Genomic DNA, 15,325 nt, shown 5'->3' with positions numbered 1-15,325 from the left:
GAACAACGCGGCTGCTGATTGGCGCCGGCCCCTCCAATCGGCGGTCGCCTTTCACCCGGCGGCGAGGCGAAGGGGGCTGCGTGTTTCCGGAAGACGTGGCCGTTGCCGCCGCCGCTCCTCTGCCCCGCGCCCGCCGCCACCATGATCTCCCTCTCGGACACCCAGAGTAAGCGCCGCCCGGAGCCACCGGCGCTCCGCGGTGGGAGGCGGGGAGCGGGGCGCCCGCTGTGGGGCTGGGGGCGGCCATGCTGCGGAGCGGGGAGGCGGGGGCTGGGACTGGGACGACGACGACGGACCCCGGTGGTGGCCGAGCAGCGCGGGGCGGGCCTGGACCGCCGGTCCCGGAGCCGGCCGGGCCCTCGCCCTTTGTCCGCACTTCGGCGGCGTGTCGGTTGCAGCTGTTGGAGCGGTTGGGCTGCAGGGCCCCGGCCCGGGCCGCTGTGGCGGAGAGCTCGTCTCCTTCGGCCCACGCCCGCTCGGGGCCCCGGCGCTCCGGCTGAGCACGGCGCGGGGAGGCGGCTCTTGGCGCCGGGGCGGGAGTCGCCGAGGCGGGGTCCGGCTTGTGCGGGCGAGGGAGGGCTGTCGGCACGCCCGTTTGCCACCCCGCGGTGGTCCCTGACGGGCAGCGGCTGGAAACGGGAGGGCGCAGGCGGAGCTCACCTGGCCGCGCCTGTCGGCACCGCCGCCTCGCTAGGGCTGCTACAGCCGCGCTGGCCCCGGCCTCGGGTCTAGCGGCGGTACCGTGAGCTGCCGGGTGAAACGGAGGGTGAGGTGGGATGCAGGGCTACAGAGGAGCGCTCGGCACGGCTGATTCCCTCGCCCTGAGGAGGGCACCGCCGCCAGCGCCGCTGCCACCGCTGCTAGCGTTTGTGAGCTCTTTCGTGTTGGCAGGGGTGCTGGGATGTGAGACGGCGCGAATGAATGAAAACTGAGCGGTAAACAACAGTAACAACTAGTTAAAGCCTTCTAGTATGCCTCCACGTGGGTATGAGTGGTTTGGAATCGCTTAATTGTATGTTAGTGGCTTTGCTGTGTTTCTCTTAACTTGCTGTTATCACACTGAACGCTTGCAGGTGATACTGAGGGGGTTTTAAGGTGAGGACCAAGGTGCTCAATCTGAAGTGGAAAAAAGAAGTACTTCTATGTGACCCTAGTTTTGTTTTCACTGAATAGAAATACTTGGAAATAGAGATGCTGAAGGGGAAAATACAAAGAAATCAAAGTAAAGAGGTTCATAAGAGTTTAAACTGCAAGGTAAAGGAGAATGTTAGGTCTTTGATTTAAATTGACATCTCACGTAAGATGCATTTCTGCTGTGGTTGCCATGAAAGGAAATGGGTCTGCTTGATAAGCGCTGTAGTGTCAGTTATGAAGGAGGGTAAGTGTGAAAGGTGCAGAAAAGAAAGTTAAAAGAACTAAGTTTAACTTGATAGGAGGATACTGGAAATGGAGGCATTGGAGAGCCCATCAAGGCCAAGGATGAAGACTGTCAGAAAAGCAGGTTAGCAACATTTGAGGTCAATGATTTCTTGAGAAATTTGGGTGCCATGCTCTGTTACTGGGGTGAGTACTAACCCTTGGGGTTCATTTTTTAGATTTCTGAATGATTAAACCCTTGTGGGCTTTGCTTTTGCCTGTTCCCCTATCTTCCTTTCCAGAGTATTCATTGGAGAGAAAAAGAAAAATCTTTTCAGAAAGAGGAGATCTATTCACTGTTCTTCTTAGTTCCTCATTTGGGACCTTCAGCTAACTCCAGTGCTGACTCTGTTGGTTTTAATTGTCAGAGCCGAGAGTAGTAAGGAATATAATGTGGAGTTCAGGCGTTTTTACTGTTTTTCTGAAATTCTGAACATATTTCATCAGATATTTTTAAACTCACTGCTGTTTGGAAAAATATGGAGTTAGCCATGGGGTCACTGGTGGAGTAGTGTGATAAATACCCAGAGAGGACCACTGCATTAGTTGATGTTTGGAATGTTAAATTTGCAGCTGTAGTCTAGAACATTTTTTAAGTGATTCATTGAATGGTGTTATAAACCACCAGTAACTGTGGAAAAAATGCACTTAGTTTTTCCCAAACAAATTAATTTTTCGATACTAAAAAATACTGCTAGCAAAATAATAATAATAATTAAAAATTGAAACTTTTCATAACCTATAAACTGTGTTATTTTTTGTCTGCTGAGAGCCTATAGTGCATGATTCCATTGTAATTTTGTACACAAAAGATGGAGGATGTGCATAGTCTTCCCTTAACTTTCACAAGCAATGTATCTTAATTTTAAGTCTTAATATTTACTAAGTTGTTTTGGTACAGTGCTGCAGTACTCTTGCATAGCTTATGGGATTTCTGCAGAAACATCAAGAAAACATTGCTCCCTCCTCTCAGTAAATCATAATAATTTAAAGAAAAATCTAGAGTAAATGTCACGTGGCTAGTATGTGTTTCTGCATTTCTAGGCATTGAAATGCTGTATTTGAGTAATATGGGAAGGCTCTTGTGGTGCAGGAGAAAGCATTTAAAAATAGTTCACACCTTCTATAAAAATTCCTAGTTCATTGTTGCAAAGACTATGTACAAAATGTCAGTGCTTTTTTTTTTTTTTTAATTTCCTCTAAGAATGCTGGTCAAATATATTTCCAAATTCTGATGTGAATCAAGTCAGTAATACCTTCTACTGAAATATTGGCAACAGAGAATAATGCTCCTGGACTACTCATCTTCTTTCAGCAGTAATTTTGGGATGATGAGAATGGTGATCTCTTTTTTTCTTTCTTTTCCCTCCACCAACCAGAGAATATGGTTGACTTCTAAAGTGAATCTGAACCTGTTGTAGGATTAGGTGATTACAAACATGTTTCAAGTGAATACAGAAGTGTCAGAGTAGTAACTGCAGCAGCTGTTGGGAGTTGGCCTCTGCCGTTTTGCTAGATCCCTACTTTGTGCTGTGTCTGTGGGAGGAATGAATACTTGCTTCCCAGGACTGCATATTTATCTTATTGGCAGCTGGTAATTCTTTTGGAGTCCTGCCTCCAAGTGTTTTCCTTCCAAAATACAGATTGTTTTTGCTTTTCTAAAGTAAAGAGTACTAGAGAAAAGGGCAGATTGCAATTGTTATGTTGCCTTCAGTCAGCAGATTCATTGAAAATACAGCTTGCAATTCCATTTTTCATTGTAAATGAGTATTGAGAACGTCTGCAGTAAATCAGTTGTAGCAGGTTACTTAGTAGTTCTGGGTGGTTAAAATGCTCATAGCAAAAGTTTAAGTGGCAGGCAATATTGTAGAACTACAAATTTAACACCATGTGGTCTCCAACCTTGCTGAAAGACGAGCCCTTACAGAAGTTAGGGAAGTTGAATGTTGCTGTAACAAATCTCTTTAAGCTGTTTTGAAATTTTTTTGCAATAATTAAATGGAAGTTCTGAAATACACAGAATGATACTCCTTTACTCCTGAGCACTTCAAGCAACAGTAAATGTTCAACTAGATCTACATTGCAGTCAAAAGTGCAACTAAAATACATTTAGGTCAATCTGGCTAACAGTAGCAGTGAAGGCTATGATAGTGTGGGTGGGGTTTTTTGTTTGTTTGTCTCAGGCTAGACTACACAAAACTACTGGAATCTTCAAAATAGATAGAGAGACACATATATATACATATACACACACAGAGACACAAACTGGGCTGCCAGCCTGTCTATAGCATTAGGGCTGTTTCTGCTAGCTGTTTTTATGTATCCTGTAGGCTTCTAAATTCTCTGGTCCCAGGGATAGCAATAATGTAAGGGTGAGCGTGTGGATAAATGCAAGGATTTTTGCAGCTGTATTGCTGCTATTCCTGTTATTTCTCTCCTATTCAGTCTGTGTGAGAGTCAAAGGAAGGCCTTAGAGGTTTAATTTTAGAAGTAGCATGTATTTCCAAGTGCGGTCCTCAAGATACCTCAGAAGCTATTGTCAAGCGGTAGCTTTAATCGTAGCTTGACATTTCTAGCCCAGTTCCTCAGACAAACAAATCTTCCCTCCTGCTCTTGCCTTCCCAATATTTTTTGAGTGACCTTTACAGACAAGCAGAATGCAAAGATATTTAGTGTCCACTAGTTTTGTGAAAACTGGCAGCTGGCTGGAGACCCAAGCTAGTGTTCAATAGCCGTCAGTGCCTGTGTCCCTTGGAGAGAGCCTGCAGCGTTAGTCTGAGCTGTGTTCAGTCAGGAAGTTGGGGGAAGCGGGACTGCTATGCAAGGGTATGGGAGGTGGGATGCAAGGTCTCGGGAGGATGGAAAGGACCAGGGTACTTATGTTACTGTGGTAAACATAATGGGATAAAAGTTGCAAATGGAAAACAAAGTTTCATTATCTGTTCACAAAACAATCCTTTTCTCTATACGAGCGGTAAATCAAAAGGGATGTTTCTGCTATATGTGTATATGCATGCATGCTTTTTTGTTGCATTCGATTTCAGTATATAGTTCCAAATATGTATTTTTTTGATAAGCGGCTTCCAAAGATCTCTCTGTCTGTTATTGAAGTAATTGGTGTCTACAAGACTTACTGTATTTGTACACTCAGGAAAGTTTTTAGGTGGTCCTAATATAGACTGAGGTTTTTCTATAAATTTAAAACGTCTGTAGTTGGATGTTCTAAGTTTTTCATAATTTACATTTTATGTTTTTCACAATTTTTATGCATGAACTTTTCCTAGTACCATGTTTTGTTATGTGCCTAAATTTGTTTCTTTTTCAGAGATTGGAATGGGACTAACAGGCTTTGGAGTGTTTTTCCTTTTCTTTGGAATGATACTGTTCTTTGACAAAGCTCTTTTGGCTATTGGAAATGTAAGTGCCTGCTGTTTAGTCTTAGATTCTGCACTGCTTAGAATTATGTATATGATATATGAAAAATAAACTAAATGTGGAATAATATGCTATCGATTTGAAACTGGATCACAAAAAATACTGTGGCTATTTGGTATAAAGGAAGATTTATGCTCAGTGATATGAGTGAATCATTTTTCGTGATTAAAGTTAGAGCAGCTCACATCAATCTAAATATTGTACCCTCAGGTCAGGCCTGCGGTGTGTTGGTCATAAAGAAGCAGCTTGTTCAACGGTTGTTATGCTGCCGCAAATAAGATTTTTAGATTGGCTGTCATTACTAATGCTTTCTTTTTTGTGGTCTTGTAAGATAACTGTCAAATTTAAGTATCTAATTGGATAAAAATAGTGAAGTGTTCTGTACACACTGGCAAATGTCGCTTTGCAGTGCTTTGAGGAAAGAAAGAAGTATGAATTGCTGGTAGTCAGGGTTTAGAAGAGCCGATCACCCTTCATAATGGAGAGATTTAATATCTTCAGTTTTTACCAAATCAAAGTTTTCACTTAAAGCAGGATAGAAAAGAAAATTCCCAATCCAAAGCAAATATAAAATGACAGGGTGTTTTCTGAATGTGATAATCTCTGTGCCTTTGCTGTTCTCAGCTTTGCCAGCCAGCCAGGAGCACAGCCTGGTAGAGGATTGCATCTTCTTTTGCTGATGCCTAAAAGTCTATGGTCAAAACTGATCAGTTTCATTGTGTGGCAGCAGAGCCAAATGCTGAGATTCACTGAAGGAAAACTTGAAAATGTATCTTTGAATTTGGGTGCATTAGTTGAAGCATTGTTCTGAACCATCAATAAAGTGTATAGTGGAAGAGTGAAAAATAAAATAATGCTTATTTTTTCTTTTCCTAATGTAAGGTGGAAATATGAGATCCTGTTTAGGGAAAATAATGAAAACATAGGTGGGAAGAGACAATGAGAGGCTATATGCTAACCAGAGATAATACAAGAAAAGGTACTGTATCCTTACAGAAAGTTAAAAAAAAAAAAAGGTGATATCAAAAGGGAGAAAAGGTGGTAAGAAAGCGGTTTATTAAATAACATACGAAACTTAAATTTCATCTATAATCTTGAGTAAAATCCTTTTTTCAGCAAAAACGTTGCACAGATTTATGCTTACAAGCTGAAACAATTACAAGTCCCGTTGCTAAAGGACACTAAAAGTAGTTCTAAATAGTTGGGACTAATGTGATAGTGTTCAGTCTATACTGGAAGTAGTAAATGGTAGTAAGACTATACACAGTGAAAAAAATAAAAGGTAACTGATAATGCTCTTCAGCTGTTTTCCTTTTCGGCTTTGCACTGTTCAGTAGATCAGTACAAGCTATTGAAGATGTCCGTGGTACAGAACAGAGGTGCTTTTGTAACACATCTGTTCTCAGTTTTTAGTAACCTTTGCTGTCAGTGGTACACAATACTTATGAATAATGGTTGTACGTATGTTACAGGACAGATAACTGTTGTCACCAGGTCTTTTGACATGATTGTGTTTGTCAGAGACCACAAAGGTAGACTCTACTTTTCAAGCAGCTGAGAGAAGAGTTTTGAACGCTAACTACCCATGCTTTAAGGTCGACTTCACAAAAGAAAATCACTAGTAAATTCCTTCTCACCATCTCTCTTTTGGTATTAAAAGGAGTTGTGCAAGAAATGCAATCTAATTTTGTAGAGAATATATATATATGTTCACATCTTAAGCTTAGGATTATAATTAGCTGTTTTCTTTCTTTGGTTGGTTTTTGTCTTTTCTAGGTTTTATTTGTGGCTGGCTTGTCTTTTGTTATCGGTTTGGAAAGAACATTTAGATTCTTCTTTCAAAAACACAAAATGAAAGCAACGGGCTTTTTCCTGGGTGGTGTGCTCATAGTTCTCATTGGTTGGCCTTTAATAGGAATGATCCTTGAAATTTATGGGTTCTTCTTATTATTCAGGTAAGACTTGTTTCAAAATACCTTTCTGTATTGCTGTATCTAGGAATAAATATATTTGTTTAGTGTTGCTACATTACAGCTGACAAAGCAGCATCCTTTAAATGTTTGCTTTTGATAGATTATATATAATGCTGTTGATGTACGTTTGCAAGAGGTGGAAAGTTGGTAAGTATTTTTCCAAGACTCAAATCTGCTAATGTTTGAGGCATATACCAAACTGACTTTGGTAATTTTTATGTTTAACCAAAGAATTGTAAAGCTTCAAAATACCTGGGAGCCCCAATTGTCAGGACTGCAAAGTTTAAATATTTCCTCATAAAAAGGCAACTTGGACAATTAGTATTTTTTTGGTGGGGAGTTTGTTCTGTAACAAATGGGGCAAAATACCTGGTTACAAACTTCCTAGGTTTGTAATCTTACCATTTCATTACTATGGTAGCACAGTGAAAAGGTGTTTCCTGTCATGTTTCATCACACTTGTGCCCTAGTATAGTCAGAACTGCTGGTTTTGGTTAGCATTATCTGGACTAAGTTAAGGAAAGATGACAATTCTTATTTTTTGAATAGCAATCTTGATACATGTTATAGCTTTCACAATGTGAAATATCATTTAACTTCTTCATAAATGCAATTGTAACGGTGAAAGAATTTGACTTTTTACAACCTGTATATCTATATTTTATCTTTATTTCTGTGGTTGAAGTTCCATACTTCAGGATAGAGCAAAGTACAAAAATATGCTAATAAGAAAGAAGAGAGGCTTTTAGTTGTTCCTGGACTTCTGTTCAGATGAAGACTGTCCCATTAATCTTATTAATCTAATAATGGACCCCTAAAATATTTTCAAAGTGTTCAGCTGCTGGCTAAATAATACAGTTCCTGTTAATCAAAATCAAGCCACTGTTCTCATGGCGCTCTTTTTTCCACTCAGTAAAATTGTGTGTTAATCATGTATTTAGTTTAGATAAAATGTTTAAATATTTTTAATATGTTTCTTATTGTTCTACCCTCTATGACTCTGAACTCTGTCACTGCAAGTGTTTTGAAAATCACAGTATTTTACTGAATGCATTGTTACTTCTTGCACGTAGCACTTGGATTTAATCAGCCAGTACAAAGCAAGTAGAGCGTGTTTCCAACCAAACGTCCCTCCTTTTAAAAGATCTCAAAAGAATTATAAGTTACTATGTCTAAGCAGGTATGGTTATGGATTATCTATTGGTGCTAGCCAGGGGCTAGCAGGGTAAAATAATGTTGAAGGGATTATAGAAGGTCAGTAGTTATCCCTAGGTCACTAGGACTATCCCTTAGCCAGGAGGGTATCAACAAGGGATAGATAGTTCCAGGTGTGAATGATTACCTGATCTGTTTTAATGTAAAACATCTCTAGACCATATTTTCTAGTGCTTGATAGTTCTTAGATTCTAAATCTCATGCTACAATGTTAGCTAGTTTCTACTTCAAGCAAAGCTTTTTGGTTTGCTTCACTCTTGTTCGTTTCAACCATTATTGTGTTTTTGGCAACTTGCTCCTTTCTGAAGAGGTTAAAAATGGAGCCTTTCCTCAAGTGTTGTTTTACGTGATTCCTCAGGATCCCACTGTTTGGTTGTGTAACAGAAAACTTCCCTGGTTATCGTTGGTCTCTGAAGTACATCATTTTCTTAGGCCCAAGGAATACCAGATCGACTTATGCACCTTTGGATTTGTTAGGGCAGTATGTTGTGAGGATGGGTATTTCTGTGTATCCTAATGGTTCTAGTCATGTGCATTACTAGGACTTTTATATGGAAAACCTTTATTTTTATCAAGAGCAATTTAGCAGTTCTAGTAACTTTACTTCAACTCAGACTAAGATAGTACAAATGTAAACCACTGTATTGTACTTTTTTCAGTCTCTTGATTTTTAGACCACCAAACCAGTTCCACTAGGTGTCCAGATCGCTCTAGAATCTTTACTCGTAGGTTGTCGTCTTGCATATCTAGGCTACTTTTACACAGTCACCTTTCATATGCCCTGTAGCAGTAATTGCAGAGGCCCTGTTGGCCACAAAGTGACGGTTGGGTACTGGTGACCAAGAACACTTAAACAAAAGGCAGGATTGCAAAGGTGATTTTTTTTTTTTTTAAAGATGCATCTGACTGAAGTAAGAGAGATGCAATTATTATTTTACTCTGATTTAAATCTAGAATGTCTTTCCCTTAACACGCTGCTGCAAGTTAAGTTTCCCATCAGAGGTTTAGTCTTTTGCCATACTTTCGCATGCTCAGATTACATTCACTGGAGAAGGCTATTATGGGACAGTATCTCTTGTTGTATTCTAAGCTGCTTTTGGAGCCTTATTCAGATTACAGGCATCCAGAGTTATGGCTAACTATATTATCCTGCCTATACTGACTATTCCTTATTCTTGGCTACAGCAATTGTTTTAATTTGTTACAAGTGATTTGTGTGTCCTGCATTACAATTTACTGGACCACTGAAGTGATGTGGTCTTTAAAAAAAGAAAATCTCCTGGAAAGACTTGCTGGTATTGCTATTATCTAGCAAATAGTTCTTACCAGTGTAGTGAAGAGGATGATGACTTGTGAAACTTACTGTTTAACTGTGGCTGAGGTTTCATTAAACGTTAATCCTTATTCTACGTAGGGAATGTGTAGCTCAACAAGAGAGAACTCGGAATGCCACCAGCAGCTGAATTGCTGCAGTTGACTGCAAACAGCTGAGATACTGCTATAGAAAATTTGTCTTCCTGCTGCAGAGACAAAGTGGACAGTGCAGGGGGCTACACCATAGCAGCTGTGTTAGGCAACATCCCCTGGTTCATGATGCAAACCCTTACTTTACATAAATTTGTCAAATAAGTGAATAGGCAACTCTATCATGCTTAATTTTCTTTAGTTAATGTAAAGAGTACTATATACAGTTTCAAAGCGGATTATTCAGAATTAACTTCAGCTGGTTTTGCATCGGGTATTGCAAGAATGTATTTCCTATAATGTAAAAAGAAATTATCTCAAAATATGTATGGTAATTTTGAGAAATTAGTTGGGAGCATCAGTTCTGCTGATTAAGTTGGGTATTCTTTCTTTAGTTATTTTTTGAAGAGCTGACTGAGGGTTGCCAGCTATGGAGAAAATTAAGTACATTTAAAAATAAGGTGTTTCTTTCCTGGTTTTCTCCTTTCTCTGCTGAATGTATGTTGATGTATTTGGTAAAATTAATGTGCTGCTAACAAAAGGTACAAGATTTTATGTAATCTTGGTTTAAAAAATACTTCCTATTTCTTCATTTTATAGCAATAAGAGAATAGTTTAAGTATAGAAACTAATACAGTCTTCTGATATCTTACCTAAAGGGGATTCTTTCCTGTGGTGGTTGGCTTTATTAGAAGAGTTCCAGTTCTTGGCTATCTCTTGAATTTACCCGGTATAAGCTCGGTAAGTGTTTGGTACTTCATGCAAAATTTGAAGCTTGTACTGTGTTTTATTCCATTGTTATATCAATACTAGAAATGAATCAGAAATAAAGCAAATATAACTTCAGAGCAGTGACTTTGGATGTATTCCTGTATAGCTCTTGCACCATACAGCTCACCTTTGTTCCCAGTGAGGGGCTTCTAGATGTAAAAGGAGTAAAAGGACACCTTTACAGAAGCTGTCCCTGTTTACATGTTGTGAAGTGGAAAGAGCCCTGGCCTGTGACTCAGTGCTGGGGTTCTGCTTCCTGCTTCACTGTTGGCCCTAGGTGACTTAGTAGGTGAATCATGCCACTGTTTTGTGCCTCTCCTCCTGTCTGTATGATGAGGAGGACACTGTTCTTTTTTGTGTAGTATTTGGATGTATTTATGAAAAGTGGCCTGTAAAAGCAAACAGTTTAGTTCAATGTTAAGTTGCAGCTCGTATGGTGAATCCAGAAACTCTCATGATGCATAATCATTCATCAAATATATTAAAGTCCACTGCACCAGACTACGTCTTGCTATTTACTAAGATTTGTATTTTTTCAAATGCAGTTTTCCATTTGCTTAACCAAATAGCCAGGGATTTGAAGACAATTAACAGGTGCCAGAAAGATGGTAATCTAGGGTGTTTCAGTCAACTACTTTTACTGTGCTAATTTCTGTATGTATTTTAAGACAAACATTTCTAACCCTAGTTTTGAAAGCAATGGTTTTAATAGCACTACTAAAAAATTAACAGGGGATATAACTTAGATGTATAGAGTCTGTTTTTTAAAAAGTAGCGTTCAAGATCATCTGTTCCAATCTTACAGTTAGGCCAAGTTCTGGCTCATAATTCATGATCAATTGAATGTTTCATTTGTCAATTGATCTTACTTAGTCATATTTAATTTGATCACAATGGGGTTAAATCTTGTTTTAAAAAGATAATTGTTAATGTTTTATTCAAAGCCTACGTAGGCTCAGAAGAGAATCCACAGTAATGGTCAGTTGAAATATCTTACTTGGTCTACTAATGCATGTGTGGCTGATACCGTATTGTTTTGTTTTAATCATTAAGCTAGCAGTGTTATCTGCATTCTTCTATTTCCTTTTTCATTCTGTTGCATCTTCATGTTGCACTGTTAATGTCTATATGAGAAAAACATGTCATGCAGAAACACAGTTGCAATGTAAGATTTTTAATTTTCACAAACTTAAATCATGAGACCTTGGTGAGTACTACTTGACTCTCATTTTCAGTCGCATACTAACTGTGCAAGTAGCAAGTAATATTTGAGAGTAACTTCACTGTACATAAACGTCATGCAGCTTAAAACTTTTTTGTCTCCTTTTCTACAGCTTGTAGATAAAGTTGGAGAGAGCAACAACATGGTATAATGACAAGAGGGCAGAAGACTGATTCTAAACTTATTGTATTATTTATAAAATCCTTTTGAAGAATACTCAGCACAAAGATTAAGTTGTGTACAAAGGAAAAGCTTGTTACATTCTTTACATAACAGTTTAAAATGTATAGTCAACAATATACATTAGAAAAGAAGCTCAGCAAGTATGCTTCTAGGAAAGTAACTCCAGAGTTCAGGAAGTAAACTGAAGAGGTGAAAGTCATGGAATAACCCATATTACAACTGTTCAAGACTACTTTTGTTGTTTTTGGAAAACATGCTAGAGGCAATGAACCCTTGTGGAATTAATGGAGCCTGTACTTTACCTCCTTATTTTGAAGGTGCAGTAGAGCAAACAGGCCTGCATTTTTAAGGGTGACCCAAACTTATCCAACCCTCTGCTTGCTATCCTCAGAGTGCAAAAAAAAAAAAAAAAAAAAAAGAAAACTTCTTGTGTAATGAGAGATGCGTCTTTGCATGAAGGTTAAGATGACTATTCATCTTTAAGTGTATTATGACAAAAAAAGGAAACCCTACACGGTTCTGTTGTAAACATTTTTGTAAATATGTGGCTGAAATAAAACATTGTTATCTTAATGTTTCAAAGCCAAATGTAAGTTGATTGTATTTGCCTTCTGTTTCAGAACATGCAAAAGGTCAATCGTTAGTAACTTCAGTCTTAAATGTTGGTTCTGAACATGTAGAGCTCAACAGGGAACTCTGGAAACTGACTTGCGCTCCTTCCAGTTTGTTCTCCTTGAGTCATGTTACACGTGCATCTGGATGAGAATGTAGCCCCTTGTCACTAACTTGAAAACTTTGTGAAATATGCTTAGTTCACAGAAAAAATGCATTTGGTTAAGGTGCTGGCATGAACCCTGTGAAATGTATCTTATCAAAATTTGAACCTTTGTTTTTAAATAGTTTGAAGCTAAGGTTTCATTGTTTACTCTGGAACTACAAATTGACTTTTATTTTTTACAGTAATAAAATGAAAACTTAAAATTCTGTGTACGTGAGTCTCTGGGGCTAACTAAAGATCAAGTGCCAATCTCCATGTTTTGTAACTTGTTGCTTGGGTTGTCTTCAAATAACTTAAAACTCCTATCAGTTACAGCAACAACTTTGCTGTTACAGAGATTCTTAGCTAACCTGGAATAAATGTCCCCTACAAGTGCAAGGGTCACATTTCTGCTTCTATTGGGATGTTAAACATTGTGCACTTTCAATAGGTTTAATTACTTAGTATCCTCACCTAGCAAAACGTGATCATTAAGTAAATTTTACTTGTGGAGGCTTTGGGGGTTTCTGTTGGTTTTGACTTCCTTTTCCCTTAAATGTAATCCTAAAAAAATAACCAAAATGCAATGGTAGTATTTCAAGTAGCTATGTAGTCTTAAAGGTCTAATGACTGTTTAGTGGTGGTTTTTTTTCCTTTTTCTTTATTATGCAGTTAAAATTGGTATTTTTCCAAAATAACTTTTATGTTAAGAAGAATCCTCATATACCAACCTGTTTGGAAGTTGCCACGAAGTTTATTTGTACAAGACATGTTTTATTTTCATTGCAACTGTATAAATAGCCACAATCTACTATTCCCAATGTTTTAATTTGCTTCCTTCTCAAACAGGCACAAAGTGATTCAATGAAAAAATGCCATTATATTTACAATTAATAGCATCTGAAAAATCAGTGGTTCTCTTTTATAAAAGACTAAAAAATGGCTATGTTTGCCTGACAGCATGTGTGTTGTAGTTTACAGACAGGACTAAATATGGCTTGTGGCTTCTACCTCAGGAGATGAACCAATTTTAACTGCTCCCGTAGATCTGTTGTGTGTGAAAATGCCTAGAGAATAACACTACAGCAGTTTAGCAAACTCATCTTGTTCGCTTTGGTAGAGCGCTGGTCTGTACTGTGGGAATCAAGTACTGTTTCAAGCAGACAGTGTTCATCATTTACATTAGAAGTCAGCTACCTGGAGATTTTTGTTCTTATCTTTTGAAAAGTAATGTGATGGGAAAGGTGGATTGCACCACATGACTATGGAGCTCTGACTGAAAGCAAATTGCGTGGCAAGCTGAAGTACCTTCATCAACAAGAAATCTGATGGTATCTTTCAGAGGTGGTGGATGTGTTGCTGTATATGATCTTTTAGCCCTCTGAAATGCTGGGATGTAGGCAGTTCATCTCACTTTTATTTAATGCATCGTTCTAAATCAAAAGTCAATTTTTGTCAGATGTGAACTGTTGTGAAAAGCGTCTGAGGGAACAAAATTGTATGTCGAATTTAGCATAGTCTTTATCCCTCAAGGTAATGTTGGTTTTGAGGCAGTTTTGCCAAGATAAATGTGGGTGGCAGCAAAGGTCAAAATGACTTAGCCTTAAAGTGTTTCTGTCGTTGTAAAAATATCTTTAACAGAAACATGCTTGGAACGTTTCCCCTTTTAAATGTAATTTATAATTGCTGCTTTAAAAATCGTAAGGATGGATCTTGTTCTGAGCAAATGAATACTGTAAATATCCTTGTCATACCTTGAATAAATGGGTACCTTTTTTTATAATTTGTCTTTGTGTCTCTTTACATGCACATTTTAAGGCAATGTTTTGACAAGTTTTCCTTTCCAAAAGTTAGGGGGTGCGTGGTGTTACTGCTGGGCTATCTTACACTGTTGTGACTTTCGTAGTAAACAGTGTCTTTGATTAACCTTAAATGGAAAGGTTTCCTCTTTTTTGTACAATAAACCTTTTACATAAACATCCCCCTGGTTATTCAGGTTCCAGTTTCAAACACATCACAGCAAAATGTGGAAATTAGTTACGTGGGAAATAGTTTCTTTGTTAAACTGCCTCCGTTCCTTTCTGATGAAAATACTGTGAAACTTTAGGAGAAAAAGTGCACACATCTAGAACTTATAGCAGGTTCTAGTCCTTGTGCTTTCAGTTCAGTTCAAGGGTATGAGCACAGGCTCTCTAGATCCTAGAGGGTGGCCTGATAAGCGGGTTTACTAGCCTGTGGTGCGCTGCAGGCTTGCAGCCCGCTGTTGAGGGTTTTCACAGAGGGAGTAGAACAGCAAAGCAGGGATTTGAATTGATTGTTGAGGTGGTGTGTTGGTGCTATGTGCTAATTAATGCCCAAAAAACTTATTTTGGCTGAAGTTCTAGCCTCTCAACTAACTTTTACCAAAGTTGGTTCTATCCTAACAATTCCAAAGAATTATCACTTCCTAATTTAAAGGGGAAAAATCCCAGCTACTTCTAGTTATATTTGTTAAACTGTGAGAGGTACAACGTTAATCTCTATGTAGCTCATGGCCAGTTACTTTTAGTGGACAGTTGCCATTTATTAACCAGGAATACTTCGCTATTGCTCACAATATGGTACCACTGTAGTTTAGAGTCCGTGTCAAAAACATTGTAAAGAAAGGTATCTTGTCTCTGCAGTAGGCGTCAAAGGTAAGGTTTTATTGGATTGCTTTAAAGTTGTTTCCTCGCCGGATTTCAAGGTACAGATTCATCTAGTTGTTGCTTTTCTGGTTCACTTGATTATCAGGCTGGAAAGTAGAGTCCACATCCCTAAACCCAATGTAGTATGTATGTGTCGCTGCTGTCTCTTCAGATGTCACTGCCAACCCTTGGACTCCTGTCTCTGTTTCTCTGGCTGCCGTGT

General features: G+C 38.9%; 1 protein-coding gene across 1 annotated transcript; it reads left to right on the top strand.

Moving 5' to 3' along the window:
• Window positions 1-50: 50 nt before the first annotated feature.
• Window positions 51-14,159, top strand: GOLT1B (golgi transport 1B). Its single transcript, XM_082309724.1, has 5 exons — window positions 51-166; window positions 4,742-4,833; window positions 6,628-6,806; window positions 10,163-10,244; window positions 11,609-14,159. Exons 1-5 carry the CDS (start codon window positions 142-144, stop codon window positions 11,645-11,647), a joined length of 417 nt encoding a protein of 138 aa, XP_082165850.1. The 5' UTR covers window positions 51-141; the 3' UTR covers window positions 11,648-14,159.
• Window positions 14,160-15,325: the final 1,166 nt, after the last annotated feature.

The sequence above is a fragment of the Platalea leucorodia genome, assembly GCF_965183815.1.
Source record: "Platalea leucorodia genome assembly, chromosome: 4".
NCBI classification, from domain to species: Eukaryota; Metazoa; Chordata; class Aves; order Pelecaniformes; family Threskiornithidae; genus Platalea; species Platalea leucorodia.
The sequence above is the reverse complement of the archived record's forward strand: the minus strand, read 5'-3'. Positions and strand labels throughout refer to the sequence as shown.